This window comes from Sciurus vulgaris (assembly GCF_902686455.1).
Source record: "Sciurus vulgaris genome assembly, chromosome: 12".
In the NCBI taxonomy this organism is placed as follows: Eukaryota; Metazoa; Chordata; class Mammalia; order Rodentia; family Sciuridae; genus Sciurus; species Sciurus vulgaris.
Genome location: NC_136473.1, coordinates 78,739,760 through 78,755,117, shown reverse-complemented (window position 1 = coordinate 78,755,117; position 15,358 = coordinate 78,739,760). Strand labels below are relative to the sequence as shown.

Genomic DNA, 15,358 nt, shown 5'->3' with positions numbered 1-15,358 from the left:
AAAATCTTAGAAATCTGTCTAAAATAAAGTTATTTCATTACTTACTTCATTTACTTTCCTTCCTTTTTTTTTTTTTTTGCCATCAGGCAGTAGGCAAACACCCTACCACTAAGCTACATCCCCAGTCCTATTTCATCACTTTCTTACAGACTCCACTGACTAACTTTTTCTTAATATAAGAGCAACTCAAGGGACAAGGACTGTGGCTCAGTATTGGAGCACTTGCCTAGCATGCAAAGGCCCTGGGCTCATACCCCAGCACCACACACATACACGTGCACACACACGCACATACTTGTGCATGCATGTGCTTCAGCATTTTTAAAAATTCGTCCATTATAGTTCAACATAATAATGGGGTTCACTTTGAAATATTCATAAATGCATATAACATAGTTTTTTTCATTTCAATCTCCAAAAAGAGCATTTTAATTTTATTTTTGTACCAGTGCCTGAACCCAGAGGTGCTTAACCACATTCCCAGTCTTTTTAATATTTTTATTTAGAGACAGGGTCTCCCAGAATTGCTTAGGGCTTGCTAAATTGCTGAGGCTGGCTTTGAACTCTCAATCCTCCTGCCTCAGCCTCCCGAGCCACTGGGATTACAGGTCTGTGCCACCACACCTGATTTGAATATGAACATCAAGTATATATGGGTATTCCCAAGTAGAAGAAGATGAATGCTTTCTGACTGATGACCTATTTCTTTTTGTTTCAGCTGATACATCTACTTTCAACAGGGTAACCAAATTTATCAGAACAACATCTGAAATTAAAAGGGTAAACAGGTTTTCTGTAAATGCATATTCAATTACCATGTGAATTTTATGACATCAGTTCTGATTATAATTGGGGGTGAAACTCAGTGGCTGAACACTTGCCTAGCATGCATGAGGCCCTGGGTTCCATCCTTAGCATCACTAAAAAGCATAAAATATTTCATCATAACCCAGTGCTTAATACATGTCAGGTGTTTTGGTTTAAAGCACTATCCCTTAAATATCTACCTGACAACTATCAGATAAGGAAAATAAGACTAATCATGAACCCAAGAACCAGATACTGAAAGTTTCTAACAACTTTAATAAAATTTTTAAGTCTAATATACAGAAAAACTACAAATTTCAGTGTATTTTTGCATTGTACTTACCTTTAAAACAGTCCCTAAAAAGACAAGGTCTCACTCACCTCCCCTTCCGGGCAAACTCAATTGACTTAATTGCTGTGGTATTGCTTGTTCCAGTTGTTACTCTGAAGGAAGCAACAAGATCCTGAGAATCTGTTTTTAGGACCAAAATCTAAAGTTTAAAAGAAAAAAGGGGGGAAAAAAGAGTAAATATTATGATACCTAATAGTAATTAGATCTAGCTTCTGTTTCAAAAACTGGGCAGAGACTAAGTAAAAATGCAAACATCTCTATTCCTACGCATTCAACCTGATTGACTAGTATTGCCTTTTCCCTCTTCAAATAAAGGACATTTTTAAATAGGATATTTAACATTATTTACAACAGTCAAAAAGTGGAGCCAGATATAGTGGCACATGCCTATAATCCCAGCAGCTTAGGAGGCTGATACAGGAGGATCGGGTGTTCAAAGCCAGACTCAGCAACTTAGTGAGGCCCTAAGGAGCTAAGCAAGATCCTGTCTCAAAAAGAAAAAAAAGAAAAAAGAAAAAAGAAAAAAAGGTGGAAGCAACCACAGTATACATCAACAGATGAATGAACCAAAATGTGACATATATCTACAATATTACTGAACTTTGAAAAGGGCAATTCTGACATGCTGCAACATGGCTGAACCTTGAGGACATCATGCTAAGGAAAATAAGTTAGTCACAAATGGGAAAATGAGGTCTGATTTCACTTAAGAGGTAACTGGAGTATTAAATTCATAGACACAAAGTATAATGATAATTGCCAGGAGCTAGGGGAGAATAGAGACTGGGAAATTATTGATTAAAATGACAGTAATTCATTTTAGAAAGATGAAGAGTTCTGGAGAGGATAGTAGTGAGGGTTGAATGTACTTAATACCACCAAATTTCACATTTAAAAATGCTTAACATGGTCAATCTTATGTTATGTGCTTTTTATCATTATTTTGAAAAATTATCATTTCCAAAGTCACCATGAAATTATACTACCTCATGTGCCCTGGTCCAAAACAAAAAACCACAAGGTGCCTGATGCAACGACAAACCCTGAGCATGAAGACAGCCTGGAAGTTCACCTAACTAGACTTCTTATCCTGCAGAAGAAACACCTACTACAATGCATCCCAGGAAGAAGCGCCTACGCCTCCCAAACATTCCAAAAGCAAGGTCAGAAGTTTAAAAGGAAGGGAAAAAGAAAGATGATGAAGTCTCAGTATTGAAGGTTAAGGCAGTCTGAATTACATGATGTTTTTTACAACCAGATGTTACAACGCTTTCATCAGCAGTGTTCCAGCTGGCGACATGACTTCTAAGTTTTGTTTTATAATTTAGTCATGGTCCTTCATTACTAGCATCTAGTAGTGACCCTTCCATCCTTTTCTACATCAAATAACCTCTGCCCACTCTGAATCTAAAGAACAGAAATTATTATTAAGGCAAGAAAGAAAAAGAAGCTACATTTACTATAGGCAAAAGTCACGCTTAGCCCAGCAATTTTTTTAGAAGTCAAAAGAAGTAGAACAAGTATACATGAAATGAGCCAATGCAAAGATACCCAATCCTTTCACCAACCTGTAGGCTTCTTGGCTTACCTTGCCTTTTGCATTTCCTGTATAGATATATTCCCCTCGCCTATCAAAAGATGCCACCACGTTCAAATCAGAGTCATCGTCTACCGGCAGAACAACATGTTTGGAATCTGAAAGGGTCAACATGACAGGAGCAGATTTCATGGGACACACGAGAACCTTGTTCCTGTTTAAAAATATGAACAGCACATTGGCTATTGCTTTGGTATCAGCAGGCTGATTTCCTGTCCTTTTCGCTGATCCCTGTCGACTGCCCTCATCAACTTCCCAGCCCAAATTTGAAATAGTGAAAAAGCATAAAATCTACATGTCTAATAACAGTAAAAAAAAAAAAAAAAAAAAAAAAATCAGTAAAATTATGGGATCTTATCTTAACAAAATCTGATCATTAAAAATAAGTATGAAGATGCAAAAAAAACTAGTAAAATTTGAAATAAAGTAAAAAACACTGATTACAACTATGTAAAAAATGCATATTTAGGTACATTTAATATGGACTGAGCTATGAAGCATTAGATAATGAGCTTTATACTTACAGAGAAGTTGACAAGAGAACCCAGAGAAAGAAAAGCAGTTCTGTCTGGGTAATGAAATGTAGATATTTCTTTTTCTTAAGTGTAGTTTTTTGAACTACATCCCCATACTAAAGAAATCCAAATAATCAAAGAAGGAAAAGCCCCACATCAAGTCCCAGTTATTATAATTATTCTCACTTTTGCTCATTTCTAAAGTCTTTAATATTGGCCAGTTTTTAACTATATAATACAATCACAATCTCCTTAAAAAAGACTCAGAAGGTCAATCTATACAGAGATTATTTTATGTAGATTTGAAAATATGTGCATATGCCTTTTAAAACCTTTAACTACCATGAACCGAAAGCTAATCCTATAGAATTAGACCCCTCCCTAGGAAAGGAACAGCTTAAACATACTGATCTCGTGGATGATACTGGACTTTTAAGATGGGTGAAGGAAATCGAAACCTCTGGTCGCAGTCGCCTGAAAGAACATCCCATTGTGACACTATGTTATCAGTGGAAGCACTCACGAGCTTATGACCATCTCGACTCCAGCTAGGAAAGGAAAGAACAAAACAGATATATATATATATATATACACACCAGCATATATATAAAGTATAATGCACCATTATTATAGATGAAATACGGTAGGCATAAACATCGCTCTAATTGCACAGGTTAACACTTTTCTTAAAATATACTCAAACTGGGCGTGACAGCATATGTCTCTAATCCCAGCAACTTCAAGGGCTGAGGCAGGATCACAAATTGGAGGCTGATCTCAGAAATTTAGCAAGGCCCTAAGCAACTTACTGAGACCTTGTCTCAAAATAAAAAATTTAAAAAGGGTTGGTGATATAGCTCTGTGGTAATGTGCCCCTAGTTTCAATCCCAAGCACCAAAAAGAAAAAGAGAGGGCTGGGGATATAGCTCAGTTGGTACAGTGTTTGCCTCACAAGCACGAGGCCCTGGGTTCAATCCTCAGCACCACAAAAAAAAAAAAAAAAAAAAAAAAAAAAAAAAAAAGAAAAGAAAAGAAAAAGAGAGAAAGAGAAAAAGGCTATTGGGGGTGAGGGAGCGCGGGATGCGGCTTCCAGGGTGAAAAGTATCTGAATTTTCTGAAATTGTCCCAGAAGTAGCACCATCATAGCATGAACAAAACAAAAAGAAAGAATCAGTTATGTTAAAATAATTAAGAAAAAGAAGAAAGAATCTTTCCTGCTAAGTACAGCTAAACACCCAGGCATTATATAAGACAAATATGAAAAGATAGAAAGAAAAGACAGACCAGTCAGAGACTGGAACATGAAGGATGACACAAAAGTGACTTCCCTGGATTTTCTTTTTGCCGCACCATCCTACCAGGGATAAAGAAGTCAAAAACCCAATGCCAACACACACACACACACGCACACGCACACACACACACAATCCCCAAGAAGACCCTGCTTTCTGTAGCTGAATGATCAGTAAAAAATGGTCCACTGAGACAGAAAACATTTAGGGAATAATCACTCTATTCCAGCTGAACACCACAGAACACACTGCAGCCCATCTTCACCCCAGTAAGCAAGGTCTACACAGACAGCTGAGACTCCTACCCTTCCCCAACTGCAACAGGACACCCTTGCCCATCACAGGAGTGTTGTCAGAGAAGGCTGAGTGGCAAGCAAGACTTTCATTATCAACAACACTAATGAGTTCCCACCACCACAGTGTTGTTGGAGGCCACAAGTGGAAAAGGAACAAGGCGTTCTTATTCTTCCCAGACAGGACAGTATTAGCAGAAACCTAGAGGAGACCTATGCTTCTAATTCCACCCAGCAGTCTCTGCAAAGTAATGGAAGATGTAAGAGAAGAATCTCCAAATGAATTCTAGAACTGAAAAATACAGTAACTGAAATGAAAAATTCAGTAGATGGACTCGAAGACAATGGAGAAAAATAAAGAATCTGCAAACTGGAAGATAGAATAATAAAATTACCCAAACCAAACAACAGAAAGAAAACATAATAAAAAATTAAAAATAAAAAAAAAAATGAACTGTGCCCTCAGGTACCTGCAGAAATATAATGAAAGATCTAATATTCATGTCATCAGATTCCTAAAGAGAACGGGACATACAAATACTTAAAGAAATTAAGTATTAAAGAAACTGGCTGAGAACTGGAGTTGTGGCTCAGTGGTAGAGCGCTTGCCTGGCATATGTGAGGCCCTGGGTTCGTTACTCAGGACCACATATAAATAAATAAAATAAAAGATCTGTTGACAACTAAGAAAAACATTAAAAAAAAAAAAAAAAAAGAAACTGGCTAAAGTTTCCCCCACTTAGGCAAAAGACATTAAAACTTACTGATTCAAGCTAAGTGAGCCAGGTACAGTGACACACACCTATAATCTCAGCAACTCAGGCTACTGAATCAGGAGGATCACAAGTTCGAGGCCAGTCTCGGTCTCAAAATAAAAAATAATAAGGTCTGGGGATGTACTAGAACAACCCTGGATTCAATTCCCATTACAATCGAAAAACAAAATAAAAATCAAAAGCAAAACCATTATAGAAATAACCAGAACTGTAAAAACTTGTTCAAGTAACCCTACGAAAGCAGGAATCACAGAAATGAAAAGCAGAAGGAACACAGGGCACAACAGAGCAAGTCGATAATCCAATAATTTGAGAGACTGAGTCAGGAGATTGCAAGTTTAAGGCCAGGCTCAGCAACTTAGTGAAACCCTAACTCAAAATTTAAAAGTAAAATAAGAAGGGCTGGGGATGTGGCCCAGTGGTAAGAGTGCCCAGGTTCAATCCCCAGTACTGGAAAAAAAAAAAAAAAAAAAAAAAAAAGATAAATCATCAGAAGAAATAGTTCCAAATAATGGCAGTAGACTGGTAATGGCACAAGATTAGGAGTGGGGATAAATAAAGGACAGCTTCTCTTGTTATTCTTGTTAAGCCTTTTTAGCACAATCTGACTACATAACAGTGGTGGCTATGATTCTACTTTCCCTTTAAACTTTTTGGCACTATAGCATTTTTTCCTGTTTCATGGTGAGCTTGTATTTCTGTTATAGTGAAAGGGAATCTAATTTTTATATTAAGTTGTAAGTAGAAATGAAAACTAAGAGAGGTTCTCCCTCCTAAAAAATATAATTCTTGGCTGGGAGTATACTCAATGGTACAGTGCAGTTAGCATATGTGAGGCCCTGGGTTGATGGGTCTTTACTAAGAGTGTTAAGAGTTTTAAGGACCATTGAGGTTTTTAGTTTTTTGCAAGCTGGAGATAGAATCCAGGTAGCACTCTATCACAGAGCCACACCCCCAGACCAAGACTGTAGAGTTTTAAAGATCACTGAATTCTATCTATGGCCCCCACCCAGTGTGCAAACTTCTACAGCATCCTTAAGGGACAGCAAGCCTTAGTAGAGACAGTCCCACTGTTCTTTTCTGGCAGTCTATCCCATCCATGGCATTTCTGTTGGGAAGCTCTTCTCTACTTTGAGTTAATAATTTGTTTTCCTAAAACTTCTATTAATGATGTTTTAGTTTAGATGTGGTGTTTCCCAAAAGCTCATGTGTGAGACAATGCAAGAAGGTTTGGAGGAGAAATGGCTGGGTCGTAGCCTTAACCTGTTCAGTGAATAAATCCCTGATGGATTAACTGAGTGGTAACTGTAGGTGGGTGGGGTGTGGCTGGAAGAAGTGGTTCATTGGAGGTGTGGCTGTGGGGTATATATTTTATATCTGGAGAGTGGAGTCTTTCTCTCTGTTTCCTGATCATCGTGAACTGTTCCCCTCTGCCACATTCTTCTGCTGTGATGTTCAGCCTCATCTTGAGTCCTGAGGAATGGAGTCTTCTATCTATGGATTGAGACCTCTGAAACTGCGAGCCCCCAAATAAACTTTTCCTCCTCTACAATTGTTCTGATCAGATCTTTTAGTCTGTGGCAAAAAAGCTGACTAAAACAGACTACTACTAGTTTTGCTTCTACACCCTGCACCATTTTTTCAGTCTCTCATATGCAACTATATAACAGTTCAAGACAGCTACCATGCCTACCCAAAACTTCTCTTGGTGAAACTTCTCAAGTCCCTAATATGTTCAAATATTACACAAGAATTAAAATAATACACAAAGTATATTCTAAATGAGGTTAAACCAAAAGAAAAACACAAAATGGTGTAACTACTGATTATAATTATGGTATCCAAACATATACACCAAAAATTAGAAAACAGTTAAACAGTTATGATGCATGTTAGGTACAATTTGGGGGTGGGGTGGTAATGGGTAGGTAGGTATTAAACCCAGGGGCTCTTCACCACTAAGCTGCATCCCCAGCCCCTTTCTTTTTCTCTCTCCCCGCCCCACCCCTGTTTTATGAGACAGGGTCTTGCTAAGTTGACAAGGTTGGCCTTGAACTTACAATTTCCCTGCCTCAGCTTCCCTAGTCACTGGGATTGCAGACATGTGACACTATGCCCAGCTAGGCACAATTATTTAAAATGAGACAAAAAAAAAAAAAAAAAAAAAAAAATTCCACAATATATTTAGTGGAAAAGGTTACAGAATAAAAATACATAGTATATCCCCCAATTTTGTTTAAAAACATAAATACAGATATATATTTTTTTCATATATAAAAAAAGATGTAACTATATCTTAGAGATAAAAGATATATATTCTGGGGCTAGGGGTACAGCTCAGTGGTACAGCACCTGCCTAGCATGTCCAAGGCACTAGGTCTGATCCCCAGCAATGCAAAAAATGTCCAAAACAAACATAAAGGCATATTCCATACCATTTAAAAAGTGGTTACCCCAAAGAGTAGACAAAGGGCTTTCATTTTTTCTGCACACTTATATATTGTTTGATCTTTTAAAAAAAAAAAAAAATTTTCCCCCAGTACTGGAAACTGAAGCCAGAGGACACTACCACTGAGCAACATCCCAGCTATTTTTTTTTTTAAACAGAATGTTTTATTTTGAGACAGGGTCTCACTAAGTTACCCAGGCTAGTCTCAAAATGAAATACTTCTGCCTCAGCCTCCTGAGTGGCTGGGATTACAGGCATGCAACACTATATCTAGTTTAAAAAAAAATGGGGAGGGAGGGGTGCTGGGGGTTGAAACCAGGGGTGGCACTTTACCACTGAGTTATATCCCCAGTCCTTTTTATTTTTTTGAGACAGGGTCTCACTAGGTTGCTTATGGCCTCACTAAAATCTGAGGCTGGCCTTAAACTTGTTATCCTCCTGCCTCAGTCTCCAGAGACACTGGGATTATGGGTATGCACCACCACACCTAGCTAAAACATTTTTTAAATAATAAAATATGGGTTTTGGTTTTTAAAAGTCAAAAATGTCAAGGAAGGGGAGAAAAATCTACCAATGTTTGTGCTGTCTGACCAAATAATTATAGACCAAACACTTATTAAGCATCTCCACTAAGCTCCATTCATCCAACAAGTATCTGAATGCCTACTACATACTAGATGCAAAGCCAGAAGCTAGGAATATAGTAACAGATATGGTTTGTACATTCACAGCACTATCATCTTCCAGGGAAGATACTCATAAAACAAATCTGCAATAAAATCTCAAGAATATAACAAAAGACATGCAACCATGATCTCAAACTCATTCTCTCTCAGATCTGAAATTATTGAATATCATTACCCATCTCAGAAATGAAGACCATCTTAACTTCTCCACTTCACTTATGCCCCTCATTGTAATTAATGAAGAAAATCTCATTTCTACCTTTTTTCCTATTTGTTTCAGTTAGCTCCATTTCCCAATTCCTCCACATCTTTATCACCTCTTACCTCGATCACTGCAGTTCTATTGTCATTCACAATCCCCTTTGATCTCTTTTTCCACATGTTGCTCTAGAGAGCTTCTAAAATAAAAGCTCATCAAGACACTTTCCCTGCCTAAAATCTTTTAATGACTTCACAGTACCAAGATAAAGTTCAAATTCACGACTATGGCACACAAGGCTTTCTATGAGTATCTCAGCCTACCTTGCTTGCGACACCTCCCACAGCACCATCCGACTATCCTGAAATACCTGTACTTTCCGTCTTATGCTTGTTTAGGCTGATATGGAAGTGCCCTCTGCTTGGAATGCACCTGGCAAATACCTACTCACACTATAAGAATGAGCTAGAAATCATTTCATCTATGAAGCCTTTTCTGACCATTACTCTCCATGGGTACAACTGACATTTCTTTCTCTGTACCTCTGCCTCCACTAAATTTCAAATACAGCTCACATACGGGACCTATTAAACTTTATTACATGTACCTGTCTGCACATTCACTTCCCTCTAATAATCAAGAATTCTTCCTCTGGGTTCAATCCTCAGCATGGCAAAAATAAATAAAAAATAAAAAAATACTACTCATTTGTTCTGGGGTTCCCAATGCCAAACATAATATCTGGGGCATAAATGTTTGCTCAATGAATGACTATATGACAGAAAAACTTTATGGACAATCACATTCACTACACACTATGTAACAGGGAAAAAAAAAAACAAAAAGAAAAGTTAAGAAAGTTGTAACATGCAAGGCCTTGGGTTTGATTTCCATCACTACAAAAAAGGAAAAAAAAAATTACTTTAACTGCCAGAATATATATATATAGCCATAAAAAAGATTTAAGGAGGAAAATGTTTAGTGTTAGGGAGAAAAAAAAAGCAAAATACAAAACAAATTTTAGCATAATTATGAACTCTTTCTAAAAAACTGTATGTAGAAACTTATGAAAACATTTATAGAAGTAATATCTGGATGACAGGACCAAGGGGAACAGTAGTTCTATTTTGTTTTATTTTCTACAATTTTCTAAAGTGATGAATACATATTACTACATAATTAAATGTACACATAGTTTAATAAGTAGGAGTTCCACAATTAGATTGTTATGATAGTTGTGCAACTTTGAAAATAAAAATCCAGTGAATTGTACACTTAACCTGGGTGAATTTTGTTATATAAATCACGTCTGTCCTACTAATACTGTTAAAAATATATGTATTTAAATCTTTATTGCAAGAACACAACAGCAAGAATGAAATGCAAAGGAGTTGGAGGGGACCTAAACAGATCATCTAGGCCAGGCCATTTTGTAAATCAAAATTTGGCCCAATCTCCAGTTCATTAGTGGCCAAACCCAGATCAGTGTTCAAGTTAATTCCCAAGTCAGTACTTCCTCCATTCAGATAACAGGAAATAGTTATAATTTAAATAACCTTGATCTGATTAAGTGCTTTTAATGGTACCAAATTCATTTAAAAAAACAATTTCAGCCCTAAAATAAAATTTTCTGACATGAATAAATACAGAGAGTAAGAGTAAAGTCAATGGGATTTTATATAACAGATTTCAGTTCAATGTATTTGATAATAAGCTTTATTAACTATATTTCAATGAAGGCACAGGCATGCTTATGATTGCTAAAACTGATGGAATTCAAGAACTCAGACTTGCAAGTTGAACTGGATAACTTCCAAGTTTCTCTCCTAACAATTTATTTTAAATAAAAGGTCACTACAATGATTATACTACAGATACAAGATCTCATTCCAGTAATTTAATATTCCTGAAGGAACCTGATTTAAAAAAAAAAAAAAAATCCCTATTATAGTGAATTTCTACCTTTATAAAGGTACTTTAAGGACAATATGGGATCAGGGTCTATACAGACTAAGAGAAAACTGTATCAGTATTGACTGATTATTTAAAACTTTAAATACTAAAATACCTATGTTGAAATTGGCGGATAAATAGTCACCATTCATTCCTCTATCTTAACTCATATTTAACATATTAATCTAAAAATTCCTAGGGGTATATCTCAGTAGCAGAGTACTTGTCTAGAAAGTGCAAGGCCCTGGGTTTGGTCCCTAATACCATGAAAAAAAAATTAAATTAAAAATAAAAATTTCTTACCATAAAGAACAGACCGGATGAATGTGTGCACTAATTATTTTAGCAATGCCTCTTGTCAAGAAATCCCAGATGACAATTCGGCCATCATTACAGCCAACTGCAAGCAATGTACCCCACCTATTAAAGGTGCAAGTCAGGGCCATGCTGATGCAATCCAAAGTTCCATCAGCTTCCTAAAAATTAAAACAAATATAGAAATATAGACAATAATGGCCAGGTATCTATATTATTTCTTAAAGGCTTTCTGCCATTTATGATATTTCTCTTGAATTTAAATAATAATGCATATGGAAATAGTCTCTATATGTCTTCTTATACCTTTCAAGTAGGCAAAATGAAGAAACAGCTATAAAAGCTAACCAAGAATTTTTGGAAACAGATGTGATTAATCCCTTATATACCACTATAACTGTACAAACTTTCTGGAAGTCAAATGGGCAAAACCTAACAAAAGTCACTGACTCATACCTGTTGACCCTTTAAGAATTAAAACAACAACAGAAAAAAAGAAAACAAATATGTAATAGCCTATATATGCGACATTAGGGAAATCAAATTATTTTATATCAGTATCAAGCCACTTAAAATAACCACAACAGGTATACCGAGACATATTTAAGTACTGTAAAAGAACACTGATACATATTGGTTATTACTATGTAAAAACATTGATCAAAACTTTAAAAGCACATGGGGAAAAATGTACGTACAGGTGATAGGAAAAAACCTCAATTAAAATTGTCTGCTTTTTTTTTTTACTTAAAGGCAAATGACAAGATTTACAACATTATGGTGAGATTTTTAGCTAATATTACCTATCTATTTACCCCCTACACAAAGTTAAACATCTACATCTAATTCCTTATCATAGCAAAAGATCTATCACAATGTTACTTTGTCAACCAACATAATCACTACATAGTCACCATGTTCCTAAAACTATGACAAAACTATACTCTTACCTCCGGATAGTTCTGCCCAAAGGACTCTGCAATAAAGCAAAGAAAGAGAGTTGATGGAACATGTGCCACACACAAGGATCATACAGCTCATGAACAGTGCAGAGCAGTGGTTAGCCAAGTGGAGGGGGAAGTGTTGCCCTTTCGGGACTCCATGAGGTCACACCTATTTTCATTATCATGCACAGATGGTATCTGCCTTCTTTACTCTTATTATCTCCTAAGTATGCAGATGAGTTTTCCTGAGGCTATATGACCTGTGACATTTCAACAAAGTGAATGCAGAAGCAGATGTGAGAATCCAGCCAACTTCTACTTTGGAAAAACATTAAAGAGAAAATACATAACATGCCATTCTTCTTACTAAATACTTTTTGTTTTCAAAAACAAAATAGTCATAAAAAATCTCAAGTTATAGTTATTTTTAAGTAATAAGCTTTAAAATGTTTTAATTTCTAAATTAGTAAACATCAGTAGATATCGCACATAAATAAAGGCATCTTCAGGGATCCTCAATTTTCTTTCTTCCTTCCTCCCTCCCTTTTTTCTTTTGTTGTGGTGCTGGGGATTGAATCAGAGCCTACACTAGTGCTAAACAAGGGCTCTGTGACTGAGCCACACCCCCAGTCTTTTTTATTTTATCTTGAAACAGGGTCTCACTAATTTGACCAGGCTGGCCTTGAAAGTGTCATCCTACTGCCCAGTCTCCCAAGTAGCTGGGATTACAGGTCTGTACCACCATGCCCAGCTGGGCTATCTTCAATTTTTTAACATATAAAGAGACCCGAAGATGAAAAAGTTTGAGGCATGATGATACGTCCAGGTCTAACACAATCTTTCCCCACACATTCTGCAGGCTTTTCATAATTTATTTCCATATTTACTAAAATGAAGGGCAAGGAAGGCAAGAACCAGATCAAATCAGTCAAATTATCTTAAGCCCCAATTACTCTCTGAAATTGTTACTAAGACAATAGTCAATTAGTAGAGCGCAGTGGAGCATGCCTGTAATGCCAGTGGCTTGGGAGGCTGAGGCAGGAGGATGGAGAGTTCAAAGCCAGCCTCAGCAACTTATCAAGACCCTAAGCAACTAAGCAAGACCCTATCTCTAAATAAAATATAAAAAAGGGCTGGGGATGTGGCTCAGTGCTTAAGCATCCCTTAGTTCAATCCCCAGTACCAAAACAAAACAAAACAAAAAAAGACAGCAATCAATAGGGTTCACTCCTTTTCCTGGCTAATACAGTAGTTACCCCTTTTCCATGGTCCAAATCTATGGTCCAAAAAATTTAATGGAAAATTCTGAAAATGATTTCTAAATTTAAACTACACACTGTTTGGGGTAGCATGATGAAATCTTCCACCATTCCACTCCATTCTGCCTGATCAGATGTGAATCATCCCTTTGTCCAAAGTATCTACTATACACTGCCCACCCATTAGTCACTTAGTAGCCATCTTTGATATCAAATAATTAAGTATCACAATGCCTGTGCTCAAGTAACATTCATTTTACTTAAATAATGACCTCAAAGTACCATTTTTATGTATAAAGGTATAGGAAAAAAAAAATCACAGTACATACAGGGTTTGATACTATCAGCAATTTCAAAAATCTGCTGGAGCTCTTAGAATATATATCCAACCTCCCCCTGCCTCACTACTGATAAGGGGTGAACTACTGTAAAAGCATTTAGGTTGTAACATAATTTGGTAGCTGATTAAACATGCAATTCTCTGTATTCATTTCTTATATAAATAACGCTTTGGTACAGACATTATACATTTTGCTATGTTAATTTGGTATTTGTACGCTAGTAATGTACATTTTGGGCTACTGTGATGGTATGATATTATCTACTTCGCAGAAGTCTAATTTTGGCAGCAGCCCTATCTTTGTGTTTATTTATGTAATTTCCAAAAGATTTTATTATGGTAGCTTTTTTACAGTATATTCTGAGAACTATATGTGCAAGGAAATTGTTTCACATGTAGGGTATCCACATAAAATTTCATTTTATTTTTTTATTGTAAACAAATGGGGTACAACTTGTTTCTCTGGTTGTACATGAAGTAGAGGCGTACCATTTGTGTAATCATACCTTTACATAGGGTAATGGTGTTTGATTCATTCTGTTATTTTTTCCTTCCCCCCAAAATTTCATTTTAAAAAGACGTGTACTTCTTTAAATAAAGTTTGAAAACCAGCTTTATTACATTTTTGTCCTTTATAAAAAATAATAGAAAATTAGCTAGTACAATGCACTCCCAGCAACTTGGGAGGCTGAGGCAGGAAGATTCCAAGTTTGAGGCCAGCCTGGGCAATTTAAACAAGACCCATCTCAAAATAAAGAATAAAAAGGACCATGGGTGTAACTTGATGGTAAAGCACCCCTTGGGGTCAATCTCCAGTACAAAGAAAAAACAAAAAAAAACCAAAAAAAAACAAAAAGAAAAAAAGAAAAAACGAAAAACCACAAAACAAAATCTAAAAGTGAAAAAACAAAAATATGAACAAAATATACATAAATATATGTAAATATATATAAATATGGGCCCTACAGTTGAGAAAATGAAACACAAAAATACCAGAAAAGGTAAAAAAATTTATCTTCTTTGTAATGGCCTTCAAGTGGAAATCATAAAAAGAATAAAAGAAAATGCTGAAATCATATTAAGATGTATTTTTCTGAATGTTTTTAGTTATTTAAGTAAAATATATTAGAAATGAATGATTTCAAAATGATTTCCTTCAACCCACTTACCAAAGTAAAAAGTCATTTTTACATGCTTATACATTCACTATTTAGCATTTTTATAAAAAAAAAATAGCACACATATTGTTATGTGACTGGCTGCTCCATGTTTCTTTTCAAATTGATAATAAAGAATATATTCACATGGTTCAGAAACAAATAAAAAGGAGTATTTATTTAACTATTAAAAACAAAATAAGAAAAAACAAAATACTCAGGAAGGAGCAGGATGTGACTTGCTGTGCTGGGAGAAGGGAAAGCTGCACATAAGGTTCTGAGAGAATCCAGAATCCAGGAACCATTTAATAGTCAATTTTAACACAGATGATCTGTTTTTGCTTTTATGTTTTGAGACCAGTTCCTCCCCCCCTTTTTTTTGGGAGGGATCATTCTAGTTATCAGAATTATAATAAGGAGTTTT

The 15,358-nt window shown here is 36.0% G+C and overlaps 1 protein-coding gene across 6 annotated transcripts in view; it reads right to left on the bottom strand.

Annotated features, from left to right (window-relative positions):
• Positions 1 to 15,358, bottom strand: part of RBBP5 (RB binding protein 5, histone lysine methyltransferase complex subunit) — a 39,982-nt gene that overhangs the window by 15,994 nt on the left and 8,630 nt on the right. For 5 of the 6 annotated variants that reach the window (XM_079107368.1, XM_079107369.1, XM_079107371.1 and 2 more), the window contains exons 2-6: positions 12,185 to 12,210; positions 11,223 to 11,395; positions 3,679 to 3,819; positions 2,748 to 2,910; positions 1,189 to 1,298 (exon numbers count right to left, since the gene is read on the bottom strand). In XM_079107368.1, coding sequence (XP_078963494.1) covers positions 1,189 to 1,298; positions 2,748 to 2,910; positions 3,679 to 3,819; positions 11,223 to 11,395; positions 12,185 to 12,210 — 613 coding nt within the window. The remainder of the gene's footprint in view (positions 1 to 1,188; positions 1,299 to 2,747; positions 2,911 to 3,678; positions 3,820 to 11,222; positions 11,396 to 12,184; positions 12,211 to 15,358) is intronic. The other variant, XM_079107373.1, reaches the window with a different exon arrangement.